Source organism: Esox lucius, chromosome 23, assembly GCF_011004845.1.
Source record: "Esox lucius isolate fEsoLuc1 chromosome 23, fEsoLuc1.pri, whole genome shotgun sequence".
NCBI lineage: Eukaryota > Metazoa > Chordata > Actinopteri > Esociformes > Esocidae > Esox > Esox lucius.
The window spans coordinates 1,059,155-1,078,131 of NC_047591.1; the positions used below are offsets into that span (position 1 = coordinate 1,059,155).

Sequence of the window (18,977 nt, forward strand, 5' to 3'; positions counted from 1 at the left end):
TTCCCACAGTGGGGACAGTACAAAAGTGTGTGCCCTTACTATTGTAAGTTGTTTTGGATATGAGTGTCGGCTATGTAGATTTGAATCTAATCCCATACATTCCTTAAACCCAGTTGATCCTAAAACTGATTCTATTTTCAACCACAGAGTGGCTGTGCATGCAATCGTGGGTTCCGTGGTAATGGGATGGAGTGTGTGGCAAACAATCCGTGCGTGACACAATATGGAGGCTGCCACTATCTGGTGGGTGACCGGTTGTTCTCATTGGCTCACACAGGAGAAGTGACCAATATGATCTCTGACCTAATTCATTTTTATGTACTTTCTTTGCTACAGGCAAGCTGTCTCTATATTTCTGGTGCATGGAAGTGTGTTTGCGATGATGGATACACAGGTAATGGGGAGGTGTGCTATGGCACCGTGGGACAGGTAAGCAAATTCAAAGTAGCTGTGTCTGACTATTTGGGGACTGACATATATGTATTTTATTTTTATTTTTTTTAACCTTCATTTCTCTGCAGGTGTTGATGGTGCTTCATGGTGTTACTGAATTTGCTAAATGGGTGATGGTGAGTCTGACCTTTGTCAATGATCCATTTTACAGATTGTCAATGATCCATTTTACAGATTTTAAGATGTATTTGTATTATGTATGCTGTTGTTTAGATATGTTTGGAAACATTTTATGCATGCTCATAGATAATTTTTTCTTACTGTAAATTGTTGTAAATCTGTTTGTGTGTTTTTGTGTTCCAATTTGTCAATGCATGGCTGATCCGCAAAAAAAACCTTTGGTCTTAGTATGTACTCAGCATTTAAAAGAAAACAGTTACTGTTATCTGTTACATTACAAGCAAAAAAAAAAATCATTATTTAACTGTAACTTTAATATATTTTGGTAAACAGACAAAATAACTAAACTTGTGTCACTGTCCAATTAGCTCCGGACCTAACTGTATTTATGCTACAATCTACACAATATCTTATTCATTCTGTAACTCCCAAAAACGGGTACAAAATGTTGGTTGAAAAGTGTGAAGTATGCATGGCATTTAATTTTGTCTTGCATTATATTTTTCTGACTTTTATTATTTTCTTTGGATAGAGAGAGTGGAAAGGATAGATGAGAGAGATTTAGCTGAAAGATCAGTGGACCTGATTCGTAGTGACTGCTGGATAACCCTATAGTACAACTTTTAGTGTTTTATTTTGTCTTTTCCTCCCAGGACACAGGTATGTACCAGCTGCCGAGCATAATAGGTCAGAACATAACTGTCCTAGTGCCATCTACAGCAGCCGTGGATAAGATGAACAAAGAGGACAAGGACTATTGGACAACACAGGGAAACCTGCCCAGTATCATCAAGTAAGACCTGGGTCATAATCATTAAAGGAATAATCCACCTCCAGAAACACAAATTATGACACTCTTATCAAGCCTTTGTTCCAACCCCTAATACAATGGCAATCAGAGAATAATCTAGCAATACCATTTAAAATATTATTTGTATTGGAAATACTAATGTTGATCATGCACATGCGGTGTTTTATGACTGGCTGTACTAACTACAAACAAATACATAAGAGTCCTCATTTGCCGTTTCATTTGTAAATACAAATTCCTCATTGCATGGATTTACCCCAAAGTAAACACCAGTTTCTGGAGATTATGGAGACGTTAATGCAGATTATTCCATGACAACCAACAGTTACTGTTCAACTTTTTTCAATTCTTATTTCATTTTAATAAGCAAATTAATGCTTTCTCAACCTCCCACTTAATCTGGTGGTTAGTTCTATGAAGGACACCACCATTTGTTGTTATAAATGTTCAGTAGTCAGAATTACAATTTAATAGAATTTAAATGCTTATTTGCTGTCTTGGTCCTGATAAAACTTTTGGTCCAAAGAACTTCAATCCCTAATTGAACACTGTTGTGGAAAACCTGCATGAATGACATTAGTCTATATACTAATAAGCGTTTTACCATGAGATCGTCAAGAGAAAACAGCCGATGTAGTTAAAATATGTCTCTAAAAACGTAGTTGCCAACCTGCTTCAGTTTAAACCTGTATGGCTCAATATCACCATGTAAGATCACTTCTGAAAAAAGATTAATCCAGCCATGTTGCATGTAGTTACTTAACTGGCCAGTGATCTGTGAAGGATAAAAACAAACTAACAAAAAACAGGAAGTCTGAAATAATCAGCCGTAGGGGCTGAATGGGCCAGGGCAGGATGCATCATGCCTCCAGAGTGGTAGACTTTTAGATTCTAGAAACATATTGACACTTTTTACATTCATCAAATAATCTGCTGATAAGAACATAATTAAAAGATATCCATGGCTTAATCAAAAGGACAACCACAACAACACAGATATTTACTTGAAGCCTCATGATAACATGAGGCTTTGTAAAATGAAAACATGATTAAATTTTTCAGACATAGCTCGCCTTTCAGTACACGTTTTGGCATAATAGAGTTAATGGTTTAACAAGCAACGCCCATTCTCGCACTCCATCTGGCCAATTATGCGTAAAACAATATCTCACTCACAAATCTCTCAAATATTTATTTTTGTTTCTGTTGAATAACTTGCCAACATTTTCTGGTGCAGGCATTGTGATTCTTCCACTATGATAATCCTTATTTTTGATTTTCCCATGATAGAAATCACATGATCCTAGGTATCTACTCACTGGCTGACCTACGCAATACATCCTCCACCTTGCAGATCACATCCCTACTAAAGAAAGCTCTTCCTGTAACTACAACCAATGAGGTGAATTTAGATGCAGTTTTTCTCCGTAGAATAAGGGTGATGGGAATTTAATACTGTGTGTCACATGATCAGAAATTAACCCTGTATTATTTGTCAGGTCACAGTGATTGGAGGAGCCACCATAACAACTGCAAATGTGGCTTCAACCAATGGAATGATACACATAATTGACAGAGTGTTGGTCCCAGAAAGAGGTCTCAGTGAGGGGTTACTGGAGTTGCTTGGACAGAGGCCAGTGTTCTCGCTGTTCAGAAGTTTCCTTATTGTATGTATATTATAGGACAACGTCTGTATTTATTGAATGCACTACAATTTGTGCTCTTAAAGCAGAGGTGTCAAACCGGTTCCACGGAGGGCCGAGTGTCTGCAGGTTTTTGTTCTCTCCTTGTACTTGATTGGTTAATTAGGTCACTGATTGGTTAGTTTCTACCCTCACCTGGTTGTGTAGGTATGAACTAGGAACCAATTTATAGGAAAAACCAAAAACCTGCAGACACTCGGCCCTTTGTGGAACCGGTTTGACACCTGTGTCTTAAAGCATGCCCTTTTCAGGGATTTTTCACCAATCTATGACCCCAGTATTCTTATCAATGATCTTGAAATGTCTGTCTCCATTTAATTTCAGCTTCACAACCTGACAGATGAGATAGAACAGGCTTCGGCTTACACAGTGTTTGCTCCAACAGACAGCGCCATACTTGAGTATCTCAAGAATACTGCTTTACACACTATGGTACTGGTTTGTGATGTTGTTAGATTGGTTTGAATATACTTGTGAGAACTCACAGATAGAAAAAGTCAAATTCTGGTTTAGAAGTTAGGTTTTTTGCTAAAATGTAGAATTGGGGTTTAGTGTTTTAGTGTATAGGAAAAATATGTAATGATTTTTCTGGTCCCCACAATTATATAAAAAAAATTGTTTGTGATTCCAACTCTAATATTAGCGCATATATGTATGTTATTTATGTGCAGTATGTATGTACGTGTGTGTTTGTTAGTTTGTGTTTGTGCATGCATGTGCATGAGCCTGTACAGTGGGGAGTTTGTACAAGTATTTGATACACTGGCGATTTTGCAGGTTTTCCTACTTACAAAGCATGCAGAGGTCTGTATTTTTTTAATTATAGTTACACTTCAACTGTGAAAAAAAATCCAGAAAATCACATTGTAGGATTTTTAAATAATTAATTTGCATTTCATTGCATGACATAAGTATTTGATCACCTACCAACCAGTAAGAATTCCGGCTCTCACATAGCTGTTAGTTTTTCTTTAAGAAGCCCTCCTGTTCTACACTCATTACCTGTATTAACTACACCTGTTTGAACTCGTTACCTGTATAAAAGACACCTGTCCACACACTCAAGCAAACAGACTCCAATCTCTCCACAATGGCCAAGACCAGAGAGCTGTGTAAGGACATCAGGGATAAAATTGTAGACCTGCACAAGGCTGGGAAGGGCTACAGGACAATAGGCAAGCAGCTTGGTGAGAAAGCAACAACTGTTGGCGCAATTATTAGAAAATGGAAGACGTTCAAGATAACGGTCAATCTCCCTCGGTCTGGGGCTCCATGCAAGATCTCACCTCGTGGGGCATCATTGATCATGAGGAAGGTGAGGGATCAGCCCAGACCTACACGGCAGGACCTGGTCAATGACCTGAAGAGAGCTGGGACCACAGTCTCAAAGGAAACCATTAGTAACACACTACGCCGTCATGGATTAAAATCCTGCAGTGCACGCAAGGTCTCCCTGCTCAAGCCAGTGCATATCCAGGCCCATCTGAAGTTTGCCAATCACCATCTATCTGGATGATCCAGAGGAGGAATGGGAGGTAATTTGGTCTGATGAGACAGAGCTTTTTGGTCTAAACTCCACTTGCCGTGTTTGGAGGAAGAAGAAGGATGAGTACAACCCCAAGAACACCATCCCAACCGTGAAGCATGGAGGTGGAAATATCATTCTTTGGGGATGCTTTTCTGCAAAGGGGACAGGACGACTGCACCGTATTGGATGGGGCCATGTATCGCGAGATCTTCCAGCATGACAAAGACCCGAAACACACAGCCAGAGCAACTAAGGAGTGGCTCCGTAAGAAGCATCTCAAGGTCCTGGAGTGGCCTAGCCAGTCTCCAGACCTGAACCCAATAGAAAATCTTTGAAAGGAGCTGAAAGTCCGTACTGCCCAGCGACAGCCCCGAAACCTGAAGAATCTGGAAAAGGTCTGTATGGAGGAGTGGGCCAAAATCTCTTCTGCAGTGTGTGCAAACCTGGTCAAGAACTACAGGAAATGTATGATCTCTGTTATTGCAAACAAATATTAAGTTCTGCTTTTCTGATGTATCAAATACTTAATAATAATGAATAAATTAATTACTTAAACATCATACAATGTGAATTTCTAGATTTTTGTTTTAGATTTTTGTTCCGTCACTCACAGTTTAAGAGTACCTATGATAGAAATTACAGACTTCTACATGCTTTGTAAGTAGGAAAACCTGCAAAATCGGCAGTGTATCGAATACTTGTTCTCCCCACTGTATGTACAGTGTCTCACAGAAGTGAGTACACCCCTAACATTTTTGCTAATATTTGATTATATCTTTTCATGTGACAACGCTGAGGAAATTACACTTTGCTACAATGTAAAGTAGTGAGTGTACAGCTTGTAAATTTGCTGTTCCCTAAAAATAACTCAACACACAGCCATTAATGTCTAAACCGCTGACAACAAAAGTGAGTACACCACTAAGTGAAAATGTCCAAATTGGGCCCAATTAGCCATTTTCCCTCCCCGATGTCATGTGACTCGTTAGTGTTACAAGATCTCAGGTGTGAATGAGGAGCAGGTGTGTTAAATTTGGTGTTATCGCTCTCACACTCCCTCATACTGATGACTGGAAGTTTTACATGGCATCTCATGGCAAAGAACTCTCTGAGGATCTGAAAAAAGGAATTGTTGCTCTACATAAAGTTGGCCTAGGCTATAAGAAGATTCGCCTGAAACTGAGCTGCAGCACAGTGGCCAAGACCATACAACGGTTTAACAGGATAGGTTCCACTCAGAATAGGCCTCGCCATGGTCGACCAAAGAAGTTGAGTAGATGTGCTCAGCGTCATATCCAGAGGTTGTCTTTGGGAAATAGACAAATGAGTGCTGCCAGCATTGCTGCAGAGGTTTAAGGGGTGGGGGGTCAGCCTGTCAGTGCTCCACCATATGCCGCACACTGCATCAAATTGGTCTGCATGGCTGTCATCCCACATGGAAGCCTCTTCTAAAGATGATGCACAAGAAAGCCCGCAAACAGTTTGCTGAAGACAAGCAGACTAAGCACATGGATTACTGGAACCATGTCCTGTGGTCTGATGAGACCAAGATAAATGTATTTGGTTCAGATGGTGTTAAGCGTGTGTGTCAGCAACCAGGTGAAGGATACAAAGACATTTGTGTGTTGACTACAGTCAAGCATGGTGGTGGGAGTGTCATGGTCTGGGAGCTACAGTTCATTGAGGGAACCATGAATGCCAACATGTACTGTGACATACTGAAGAACAGCATGATCCCCTCCCTTCGGACACTGGGCCGCAGGGCAGTATTCCAACATGATAACGACCCCAAACACACCTCCAAGACGACCACTGCCTTGTTAAAGAAGCTGAGGGTAAAGGTGATGGACTGGCCAAATGCGCCTCTAGACCTAAACCCTATTGAGCATCTGTGGGGCATCCTCAAACGGAAGGTGGAGGAGCGCAAGGTCTCTAACATCCACCAGCTCCGTGATGTCGTCATGGAGGAGTGGAAGAGGACTCCAGTGGCAACCTATCGAGTGAACTCCATGCCCAAGAGGGTTAAGGCAGTGCTGGAAAATAATGTTGGCCACACAAAATATTGACACTTTGGGCCCAATTTGGACATTTTCACTTAGGGGTGTACGCTTGTTGCCAGCGGTTTAGACATTAATGGCTGTGTGTTGTGTTATTATGTGGGGACAGCAAATGTACACTATTATACAAGCTGTACACTCTTTACATTGTACCAAAGTGTCATTTCTTCAGTGTTGTCACATGAAAAGATATAATCAAATATTTACAAAACTTTAGTGGTGTACTCACTTTTGTGAGCTACTGTATACACCAATATGCATTGTATGTAAGCAAATCCCAACTCCAGTCCCTAATTGTAGCCATTCCCCGACAAACATATCCAATTCTACTCACTGTGGGCCTGATGACATGTGAAATCATCAAGACATTCCAGGTGTGCTTGTCCAGTGTTTTGAAGGACTAGAGCTAGGAATCACTGATATAATGTATGAACTGGACAGTACTGTTTTTGTATTTTGGTTGTTTTCAGGACCTGAATACAACACGGTACCACATCGTTCTCTCTGAGAGGTTAATGAGTGTAGACCTACAGGGTGGAACCTACAAGGAGAGTATGCTGGGTTTTTCTTACCAGCTAGGCATCTTACCAAGGGATGGCAAGGTATTTCTGCATGCTCTGCAAATTCTTTTATCGTGTTCTTCATAAGTTGTGTCAGACATTTTGGTTTAAGTGTACTAGTGTTCTCTTAATGTGGTGACCAATTCTGTGTTCTTTCTTTTGATATCTCTTCTCTCCTGTTTTCATCTCTCATCTTTTCTTGTAGTTGTTTGTGAATGAGGCCCAAGTAAATGTGTCAGACATCCAGAGTGGTAAAGGGGTGATTCACGGCTTATCTGCAGTTCTGGAGATCATAAAAAATCGGTGCGACAACCAGCAAATCAAGACATTCCAGGTATGAGACTAATCCGTACTATCTTATCTCTATACTCTATTCTACACATTTCACATACAGTGGGTATAGAAAAGAATCATCCCCTTTAAAATAATCACATTTTGTTGCTTTGCAGCCTGAAATGAAGACAGACACAGTTTTTGTTTCATTCAGCTGTATTTACTCAGTGCAACTTATAACATCCAAGTGAATGATATAATACCAACATGTCAGAAAAAAATAAAAAAACAAAATCACTGAGTTGGAAAAAGGATCACCCCCTTATGTCAGTATTTTGTTGAACCACCTTTTGCTTTAATTACAGCCTTTAGTCTGTTGGGATATGTCTCTACTAACTTTGCACATCTAGACGTTGCAATATGTGACCACTCTTCTTTGCAGAACTGCTCAAGTTCAGTTACATTTGATGGTGACCATTTGTGGACTGCTGTCTTCAAGTCATTCCACAGATTTTCAATGGGGTTTAAGTCCAGGCTCTGACTAGGCCATGCAAGGACATTCACCTTTTTCTCTTACAACCACTGTGTGTCAGTTTTGCTATGTGCTTTGGGTCATTGTCATGTTGAAAGGTAAATATTCTTCCCATTGACAACCTTCTGGCAGAGAACAGCAGATTTTCCTCAAGAATTTGACAGTATTTTGCCCCATCCATTTTTCCTTCTATCCTGACAAGTGCTCCAATCCCTGCTGCAGAGAAACAACCCCATAACATTGATATTACTTACTTGCTTTACTATAGGAATGGTGTTATTTTGGATGGTGAGCTGTATTGGATTTTCGCCAGACATATTGTTTGGCGTTGAGGCCAAATCATTCAATTTTAGTCTGATCTGATCCATAACACCTTTTTCCCGGTGGACTTAGAATCTTCAAGGTGCGTTTTGGCAAAGCTCAGTTGTGACTGCATGTGGCCTTTCTTGGGGAGTGGCTTTTTTCTTGCAACCCTCCCATACAAGCCACATTTGTGGAGAATTTGTGATATTGTTGTCACATGCACACAATGACCACTCTTTTTTCATGAATTCCTGCAACTGCTTCAGAGTTGCTGTAGGCCTCTTGGGTGCCTCTGACCAATTTCCTCCTGGCTCTTTCATCCAGTTTGGAGTGACGTCCTGACCCAGGGAGGGTCTGTGTTGTACCAAATACCTTCCACTTCTTAATAATATACTTCACTGTGCTTCTTGGCACTGATAAAGCCTTTGAAATGTTTTTAATCCATTGCCTGTCCACAACTTTATCCCGGAGATCTTTTGACATTGCCTTGCCACGCATAGTCGATTGTTTTCTTCAGTTGCACTACCAAGGACTGAAATGCTTCAGGAAAAGCTTGTTTCATGCTGAGCTAATCAAAATGACCATAGCTGATCCCAATTGAAAGTCAATTGGCTTTGTGTGCTACAGAGAAGGTGATTAACTACATCTGGTTGGGTTTACAAGTCACTTTTAGGAGGGGGGTGATTCTTTTTACAACTCAGTGATTCTGTGTTTTTAATTTTTTTTCGGACAAGTTGGTATTATATCTTTCAATTGGATGTTATAAGTTGTAAATACAGCTGAATAAAACAAAAAGGCTGCAAAGCAACAAAATGTGATTATTTTAAAGGTGGTTGATTCTTTTCTATACCCACTGTACATTATCTCAGATAATAATTCATTAAACTTTTGTCTAAAGGGGACATGTCAAGACTGCTTTTACCCAGAAGAAAATCCATGCCCGACCGGATCTACTCCAATGGTACAAGATCTATCATATCCAGCCTCTACAGTATAGTCGATTCAGAATGTTTCATGATAAACTCACTGTAATTTTTCCCTGCAGACATTTGTTAGGAAGAAGTGTATGTTTAGTCGGGTCTTCCAGGGAGAACGGCTGCTCAGCATCGGCTGCAGGACCATTTGCAAGAACACTACAATTGTATGTCAAGACAACATTGGCTTCACTGTGTTTGAATTCACATGAATGACATATACAGAGATAAAAAATAAAATCCATAACTGATACCAGGCCGGTTACTACTGGCCTCTACAGTACATGTCTCTACTTTAACCACACAATTAAACAACACTTCAACCAATTTTCTCATTAAAGAGAACAGTAACTGTGGATAAATGATAACCTTCGCTGCCCGGGTCATACTCATGCCCATTTCATGTTTTTTGCTTCTGATTTCTAAGATTTTTCCTTAATATTTGTCAGTATATTTCACTCAAACTTTGCAAGTCAAGCGTTGCATAAACAAGCGTTGTGCGCTACTGAAGTTATTACATCCTAAAATGCACAATTTATATTGGTCAAATGAAAATGCTTCACCTTCCTCCTCGGATGTCACTAACACATAAGATCATCTCAGACGAACAGTAACAGACGTAGGCATGCAAAATCCCACAGTCATTTCCTGGATGCTAATATTCAGTTCTGTTGTTACATGTAATTGTTAAAAATATGTCACTATTATTGATTCCACATGTAATACCAGTGTCCATAAATAGCCTTGGACCTGGTAACTTTACAACATGGTCATTTTAATGAGGCACACATTAGTCTAGTTTATTTTTATGTTTATTTCTATTTGGAATGCCCTAAAGGCTACACTAAATCAAGTTTTTTCTATCCAAAAATGAGTTAATATGATGCATGTGTAATAAGAATATACATACACAGGACCAAGCAAATCTAATGATCATAAAAGAACCCCTGAAATCAGGTAAGGCCCAGGGCAGCCTCCGCTTAGTGCAGGTGTCCCATGTTGGGGGTCTGCCCAGTAGGTTGGGAACAGCCGCTTTAGTTAATCTGAAAGTGTAGACGTGTACCACTGTGAGTCAATCTTACTCCCCCGGTAGATGCGGAATTGCTGTGGCGGATTCTACGGGGAGCAATGTGAGCAGTGTCCAGGGCCCAAAGGCCAGCCCTGCTATTGGAACGGCGTGTGCCAGGATGGGACCAATGGTACAGGGGTGTGCCAGTGTAGCAAAGGCTTTAGTGGGACTGCTTGCGAAACTTGCCAGGAGGGCAAATACGGCATTCACTGTGACCAAGGTAATATTAAAAACATACTGTAATGTACTCTAGTAATATAGTATGCACTGTAATCAAGTTATTGTATTAGTAAAAGCTTATTGAAGAAGTCTTGTGCGATCTAAGCTCCTGCCCTGTACTGGTGCAGCATGGGTTAAAATCCAACCCACTCATCTCATAGCAATAATTCTCTTTCCACACTGTGCAACAAATGTGTTTATTCAAGAAATAAGTCACAAAGGTATCTGATATATGGCTTATATAGCTCAACTACATTCTGTTCTAAGGCATGACACAACATAATGCCTGAAAACATTTTAGCAGTGGTATATTGGTCATATTCCACAACTGCTGAGGTGCCTTATTTGTATTTCAACTAATAACCAATGTAATTATTAACTGTCATATTGTAGAAGAAAATCTTTGGTATCCATTACCATAAAATGGTTTCAGTTAGCACCAATATTCAGTTTTTAGTATTCAGAGTTTGGAACACCTGGTTTATAATATCTCTCATAGCATCCACTGTGACTAAGGCTCTGTCAAATTATATTATGGTATTGACTATAATTATTGTAATATAGAAACAAAATCACTGTATATTCTTCAATTCATCAATACTATAATACTATCTCTCTGCAGACTGTAAGTGTGAGAATGGCAGATGCAACGACGGTATCCATGGAGATGGGACATGCGAGTGTGACGCGTATTGGAGAGGAGTAACCTGTAATGAAAGTACGTTCAGTATGATAGCATATGTTGCATTTTTATTATTTATTATTTGCATATTGAGTGCAGTCTGTAAGAACTGGAACAGTAAAGCATTGCATTTCTTCTTTTGGCTCCATTCCCTACCTCTATCCATACCTATAAAATGATGGATTTGAAATGACTAAACAATTACTATGAGTTAATTATTAGTTAATTTTGTGTATTTGTGTACATATTGCAATTGTTGTCATCATTCAGAAAAATAAACCTTTGTATTGTAAAAGTAAATGTAAAGAACCTATTATATTTGGGTTCCAAGTCTTTTAAAATGTCAGCTTAATAATCTTAAATATCTGTTTGCCATTATTAAAACATTGTGGCACCAGTAGAAGTACTAATATTAAGTGATATAGGGAATATTTAAATCTAATTTCTAAGTACTTAACCTTTTTGCTGGAGTCATATGTAATATTTATAAAGCGACGTTTACTACTAATTATTTTCCCTTACTGCATAGTTAACTTTGTGTAGCACCAATGACATTCCTTATTTAGAACTACCAAAAGATAAAATAGAATGACGTACTAAAAGGGAGTGATTACCTAATTATTTAGTAAAGTCCCCTTCTCTAACCAACAATTTGTCACTGGAGAAATTGTTATTGAGGTAATGTTAATTTGATGAAATGTTAATGGAGGAAATGTTAAATGACCTTGTACATGTTTCACGAATCATTCAAAAGTTATTCAATCAATCATTTCAAATTGTGTCCATGAAAATAAAATGTAATCCCTGTTTTCTATGTTTCAGAGTTCACTAAAGAAAACTGTGGTGACAAAAATTGTCACACTAGTGCAATGTGAGTGGACGTTTCTCACTGCTCTATGATCTAATGACATGCAAGTTGTTTGAACTATTCTAACTTCCCGTTTCAATATATTTTACAGTTGTGTATTCGAAATCGGTATAGGCACATACTGTAAATGTTTGGCGGGGTTTGAGGGCAACGGCACTGACTGCAAAGGTATCCTTCCCGTCACGCCCAAGAACATTCACTATAATACTGGTATTGAAATTACAACCCATTTACCAAAAAGTTGGGACACTGTGTAAAACAGAAAGTAATGATGTGCAAATCATTTAAACCTTTTATTCAATAGAAAATAGTAAAAAGACAACATATCAAATGTTGAAACAGAAATATATGTGAAAAATATATGCCCACTTTGAATTTGATGCCAGCAACACGTTTCAAAAAAGCTAGGACAGGGTGGAACATCTGATGGAAAATCTCACAGCTAATTAGGTTAATCTGCAACAGGTCAGTAACATGATTAAGTATAAAAAGAGCATCCCTGACAGCAGGGGCAACTGGTCATTAGGGGCAGGTGGGGCACATTGTTATTGTTATTTCTTGAAGATTACTTCCTAAAATGTATTATCTATGAATATAGCGTCTTCTTAAATTGCATATCATTTGTGTTAGGATTTTATTTCATGTTCATTGGTCCCAGCTTTGCTGCTTAAGACTGCGTTCTGCTGATTCGAGTTTGCAGTAGTAGGCCATAGGCTAAGCGTGAATGTGGGGCTAGCCCCTCTCTCACAATGTACATTGGACGTGTGAAAATATTAATACGCATGCTCAGAATATTAGTGTGATCAATGTGGATCTCATGAATTTGATGCCAAGTGGGGCTGACAGCCCCACTACAGCGTCATTTCGTATTTCAGACCTGATTGGCTGTCTGTCTGGCGCCAACATTAGTCGTCAAGAAGACCGAGGAGGGTAGATGTGTGAGGGCGATTCGAGACTTCAGAGGCACTAGGAGATACATTATTTGTTGCCATGCAGGCATATGAGACAACTGATGTCTCCTGTAAATCACAAATTGTGGTTGTGTTGCGAAACATGTTGCCTGACAATACAGTGACAGAGAGGTTTTTGGAGTTTGTGGAAGTCAAAGATAAAGCTGGCCTCTCTAATAGCATCAAGGGTGTGCTGGAACCACTGAAGCTGGGAGAAAAGCTGTTCGCTAAGACTTATGATGGTGCGGCTGTAATTAGTGGAAACGTGCGAGGGGTATAGACGCTAATGATAGTGCTATGCTCACCAGCTGAACCTGACCATGCAGAAACTTTGTTCAGCAAGAATTAGCATCCTGCATTTTTAAAAGTAGAACTTTAAAAGTAGAACTGTCAATGTAGTTTGGGAAAATCGCGCTGCGCTGCTCCTGTGTATGGAAGACATACGCACACAACCAGGATGGATGAGGCCACCACAAGTGAGGCATACGGTATGGTTTTTTTCTTCCTTAAGCCAGAAGTTGATATTTTATACAACATTCTGCAAAAACAGAGCATCGATGCATCTGGGATTAGCAGTGTGCTCACTCGTTTCAAAGAGAATGCCCAGAATATGCGGAAGCAAACTGATGAATGGGCTGCCACCGTACAGACGAGCCAGGCGGACAAGTAACCAACACAGTGCCGGTGATAGAGGCATGCGACACAGTCATCTCCCAGGTGGAGCAAGGTTTTCACTAAGTGACCACCTGATCGCTGCCAAGCTGGTTGACAGCTCGCTCTTCCAACAATTTGTCTTGTCATTCCTTACATATGAGCTTGACTGCGCAGTGAAACTGTGGCCTCTAGGAAATTAGGAAAAGTTGAACTCTGAGCTGAACACTACTGCCACACTGAGCTTCACACTGGTAAGACTGCCCTGCCTCGGCTAAGATCCATCCATGAGAACAACCTAGAGGAGGCTTTTGCTGAGACCGTCACTCTTCTGAAAATGATCATAACAATACCTATGATGACATCTGAGTCAGAGAGGAACTTTTCCACCTTGAAGAGGGTAAAAACCTTCACTCGCAATACCATGGGACAGCCTTGGCTCAACGCATTGGCCATGTTGTCCATCAAAAACCAGCTGATTCAGCAGCTACATGACTTAATTCCCAAAGTCATCTAAAGGTTTGCCCGGAGGAAGAACCGCGGTGCCACCTTTCTCTTCAAGTGAGCCCTCAGCCTTGGTGAGTGAAAGCACATTTTATCATCCTGCATTTGTGGTGATGGTTCGTGCATTGGTCATATTTTTGTGCTGGATTGATTGATATAGATGGTGACGAGTGTCAGTGTGTCCATGCATATCTATTAAGGTTGTTATAGCATGGATCTCTATCCCTAAAAAGTTGTCTTTCCGCTTCGTTGTGTCCTTCAGTGGTGTTGAGCTCATTTCTGTTTGCGTATAGCCCTGTAGGCTCATTGTTTCTGAGCTTGGTTGCATTCCTAATTTAGGTTTGTAAATGTGACAGTGGTAATTTTACATGTGTGTGAGAGAGATGGAGAGCAATTACACAAGAAGTTCTCTCTCCAGTATGTGTACTACAACACCTGATAGAAGCAAGCTGCTCTGTCGTTAAGTGTTTTGTGGAGCCACGCTGTTTGTTGATGTGTTAAATAAACACATTAGTAGCAAGTGGGAGTTTTGTAGCTTTACTGGTATGTATCCTATATTTTGAAATGGTTTTTGCCCCACCAATTTTTTGTCTTTCAGAAGTAAAGTAGGGATTCACCACTCAGGCAAAAGAGTACAGGGACCTTGCTTATTTCAGCATGACAAAGCCATACCACATTATGCACGTATTACAACAGCATGGGTCTGTAGTAAAAGTATTTTCAATTACTTATAGGGATAAATGATTGGCACATCATAGCATTCTGTTATTATCTGCATTTTACGCAATGTCCCAACTTTTTTCGAAACAGGGTTTTACTATAGTATAGCACACGACAACCCCACAGGAAATAATGTCTAACAAATTGGTCTGTATGTGTGAATGCATGCATGTACAGCAAAAGACGCCTGCAAAGACAATAATGGAGGTTGTAGTTCCCATGCTTTGTGTAAGAGGACTCTCCCAGGACGCAGGCAGTGTGTGTGCATCACAGGATATCATGGCGATGGGATGGTGTGTGTACGTAAGTGTACATTTTGTATATGCTCACTGTGATGGGTCAAAGGATAACCTAATGTTACATTTTTGCTCTTTCATTTGCTGTGGGTTGGGCAAGGAATGAGAAATAGTAAGAAATTGTTAGATAACTCCATACACTCTCAAAATGTTAAACAACGTTTTTTTATTCTCAGAAATCAACCCCTGTCTGGATGGTAAAGGAGGCTGCCATGTAAATGCTGACTGTATTCATACCGGACCTAACAAAGTATGCTTGTCCATCTGTCTGTCTGTTTGAAGAGCCCAGTCATTTTGCATTTCCATTGGTCTAGGTTTATTGATGGGCCTGTGTATTCTTTGTACATCAATCAGATGTAAACCAATAACTCACCTATTTCATGTTATCTATTCAGACGTTGTGCGTGTGTAGCCAAGGCTACAAAGGAGATGGGAAAGATTCTTGTATGGCTATTAATCTCTGTCGGAAGGTAAATATCCTCCCTTAACACATCAGGTTTTATAGAAGTTGTTACTGAAACCATTTGGAAATTCGGTATTTGATTAATTACAACTGTGTAAGTTTCACGGTTCCTGAAATATCTGACCTTATTCAAAAGTCAAAGCCAACTACCGTTCAGCTAGACCCTCTACTTACCACCCTGGTAAAAGCCTGCTTACCCTCTCTCTCCTCCCTAATAACTACGATTATACATTCTTTTCTCACCTCTGGCACTGTTCCTTCACCTCTAAAATCTGCTGCAATAACTCCTATACTTTAGAAACCTGGTGCAGGTCACATAAATTTCAATAACCTCCGTCCTATTTCTAATCTGGCTTCCGCCCCTGCCATAACACTGAAACAGCACTGGTAAAAATCACTAATGATCTTCTCATGGCAGCTGACTCTGGACTATTAACTATCCTTGATCTCAGTGCGGCCTTTGATACCATCTCTCATAACATCCTCCTCGACAGACTAGTCTCTATTGGTATAACTGACACACCTTTGGACTGGTTTGAATCCAATCTTTCTGACCGCACTCAATTCAATTCATCGAACTCAGAACATTCAAATCACATCCATCTCCTGTCATTAATAGTGTTCCCCAGGGCTTTGTCCTGGGGCCCCTTCTGTTTATTATCTAACTACTTTCTCTTTGGTCATATCTTTTGTAAATTCAATATCCATTTCCACTGCTATGCGGATGACACCCAGCTATACATGTCAACTAAACCTAACTCAACATCCCACTTCTCACATGGTGAATGTATACAGAAATGCAAAATCAAACCTTTTTCAGATTTGGAAATGGTCACTTGAAACTGAGATGATTGAGCATGGCGCTTGCAACATGAGGGTTTTGAGTTTGATTACTGGGTGACTTTCACTTCAAAATATTTTTGTATGATATTTAGTATTTTTTTTTTATTAAATTCTACTCTGAATTTAAGGTCTGCCTGAAATAAGGTCTGCCTGAAATAGAACACCAACTCTCTCAAAAGTAATAGACTAAAAAGGGAAGAGCAAACACCATTTGGTATGAGGACTAATAGTGTCGGGATCTATTTGGCAGAAAAACGGGGAATGCCACAGGTATGCCAGGTGTAACATGACTGGTCCAGGGGAACGCAGCTGTGAGTGTATGGATGGATACGTGGGCAACGGTATTACTTGCAAAGGAACTGTTGGCAGGGTGAGCAAAGGAGAGAATACATAACTCTTCTCACAATATCTCTACCACTCTCTTCTTTTCATCAATGACAAGCATTTTCTTATCCATAGGAGCTACTTACACGGAAGCTAAGGGAATTCTACCTTATGGGGATGGTAAGTCTCTGATCAGTTCACACTTACTTTTTTATAATATTCTGTTATTAGACAACCTAGTAATAAAGGTAGTTATCTGTGATGTTTCTGTTTTTTTCAGATGGCAGATGTGTCTCTGAAGGGGCGGGGTCCATACACAGTCTTTGCTCCAACGGCTGAGGCTTTCGCCAAGGATGATATGGTGAGAAATCCAGTGTTTGTGTGGTAGCATACTTGCATGTCTTTACGTCTGAATTTGCTGATTTTTGTATTTGTAATGACCTGCTCTTAGGTGAAAGACCTGCGGAGTTTCAGCAAAAAAGGGAAGGGTATCAACATTGTTCGTTATCATATTGTATCATGTCACACTCTACTGGCCAGTGACTTGACCATGTCCCGAAACCTGACCACACTCACGGGAGATGTGTTGACCATCACCTACTCTGAGGTAACAAATAAGATAATTACACTCAGAGGATTCTTTTTGTTGATTGTGTGTGGATTATTACTTTTGTGTTCTAGTCAGAACTAATGTAGGAAACATGGAATTGTTAGAATAAATTACTAAAGAAATAATACCATTATATAACCATAGATGGTAGTGTTGTAGATGTCTTCAGGCAAAATAAACCTGGAAAATTCATTATAAAAGTATAATATAAATGTTGCATCTGGTTTCTGAAAAATTATGAGGTCACTGGCGTAACATGGTGACACCAGGCCTGGGTGCAAGATTTCCTTATGTGCCCAGGTGCAACCTCAATTCCTGCACCCCCGATAGTTACATGCATGTTTCAGGTCTTCTGTTCTTCTCTCCAGGGTACCATTCTAATTAATAACAAGGTTAAAGTGGTGCACAGTGATGATCCAAGCACTAATGGAATCATCCATGAGATTGACACTGTCATGATACCAGAGAATCTAAGGAATTTTGATGAGACAGAGGAGCCAGTAAGTAAAAAAATATACAATTTCCAGAATTCGATAAGATGTAACATTCTTGTTTGACACAAATTGTATTTATTAATATGTAATTTAAAAAAAATTGTTGAATTGCTGAGCTTAAATTATATTTTAAATTACATTGAAGTGTATGTCAGAGATTATTTTAAATTTTCTTAACTAGTGATATTCTTCAAATAAATGTACACTACTTTTCAAAAGTCACCATGAAAACAGTTAGGTCCAGAAATATTTGGACACTGACACGATTTTCATAATTTTGGCACTGTATGCCACCTCCATGGATTTGAAATGAAACAACCGAGATGCAATTGAAGTGCAGACTGTAATGGATGCGGTGTTGCAGGAGCAAGGAACCAGGTGCAGGCAGGAGTAATCGGTGTAGAATCTTTAAGAAACAAACACAGAGCACAACAAAACACAACAAAAGCAAATGGCTGACTAAAGCAGCAAATCAACGGTACACAAAGCTCTAAAGAAACTTACGTTCAGCGGCAACACAAATGACAACAACAATGATCCACACTGTGGGGAGCAGTGGGGAAACATTTAAACACATACAAATTAGCAAACAGGGACCTGGTGTGAACTATAATTGAAGACATGTGACACAACAAGTCCAGGATGCATTCATGTGATGGTTGGAACTGAAGGTGTATGGAATGGTGCTGCTGCTCACTGTACCATGACACAGGACTTTCAGCTTTAATTCAAGTGGTTGAACAAAATATCATATGAAACGTTTAGGAATTGTAACCATTATCATACACAGTCCCTTTATTTCAGGAGCTGAAATTTAATTGGACAAATTAAGAAGGGTTAAAATTAAGCCACTGCAGAATGAACGCTGTTCCTCACTCAAAACCTGCCTTTTCAACTTTTTTGGAAAGGAAATAAAAAGGTGCAGTAGTCTCTTAATTTTTTCCGGAGCTGTATGTGGGGGGCAATCAAT

The 18,977-nt window shown here is 39.7% G+C and overlaps 1 protein-coding gene across 7 annotated transcripts in view; it reads left to right on the forward strand.

The window, feature by feature from the left end:
- stab2 (stabilin 2) overlaps positions 1 to 18,977 on the forward strand; it is an 84,603-nt gene that overhangs the window by 32,039 nt on the left and 33,587 nt on the right. For all 7 annotated transcript variants that reach the window (XM_020044328.2, XM_013131945.3, XM_020044329.1 and 4 more), the window contains 23 exons: positions 148 to 243; positions 337 to 429; positions 522 to 569; positions 1,227 to 1,366; positions 2,675 to 2,786; positions 2,884 to 3,051; positions 3,412 to 3,519; positions 7,143 to 7,274; positions 7,438 to 7,566; positions 9,239 to 9,301; positions 9,386 to 9,481; positions 10,408 to 10,603; positions 11,225 to 11,320; positions 12,107 to 12,155; positions 12,244 to 12,320; positions 15,155 to 15,280; positions 15,450 to 15,523; positions 15,669 to 15,743; positions 16,830 to 16,949; positions 17,039 to 17,083; positions 17,184 to 17,264; positions 17,355 to 17,510; positions 17,882 to 18,013. In XM_020044328.2, the coding sequence (XP_019899887.1) occupies positions 148 to 243; positions 337 to 429; positions 522 to 569; positions 1,227 to 1,366; positions 2,675 to 2,786; positions 2,884 to 3,051; positions 3,412 to 3,519; positions 7,143 to 7,274; positions 7,438 to 7,566; positions 9,239 to 9,301; positions 9,386 to 9,481; positions 10,408 to 10,603; positions 11,225 to 11,320; positions 12,107 to 12,155; positions 12,244 to 12,320; positions 15,155 to 15,280; positions 15,450 to 15,523; positions 15,669 to 15,743; positions 16,830 to 16,949; positions 17,039 to 17,083; positions 17,184 to 17,264; positions 17,355 to 17,510; positions 17,882 to 18,013 (2,412 nt within the window). The remainder of the gene's footprint in view (positions 1 to 147; positions 244 to 336; positions 430 to 521; positions 570 to 1,226; positions 1,367 to 2,674; positions 2,787 to 2,883; positions 3,052 to 3,411; positions 3,520 to 7,142; positions 7,275 to 7,437; positions 7,567 to 9,238; positions 9,302 to 9,385; positions 9,482 to 10,407; positions 10,604 to 11,224; positions 11,321 to 12,106; positions 12,156 to 12,243; positions 12,321 to 15,154; positions 15,281 to 15,449; positions 15,524 to 15,668; positions 15,744 to 16,829; positions 16,950 to 17,038; positions 17,084 to 17,183; positions 17,265 to 17,354; positions 17,511 to 17,881; positions 18,014 to 18,977) is intronic.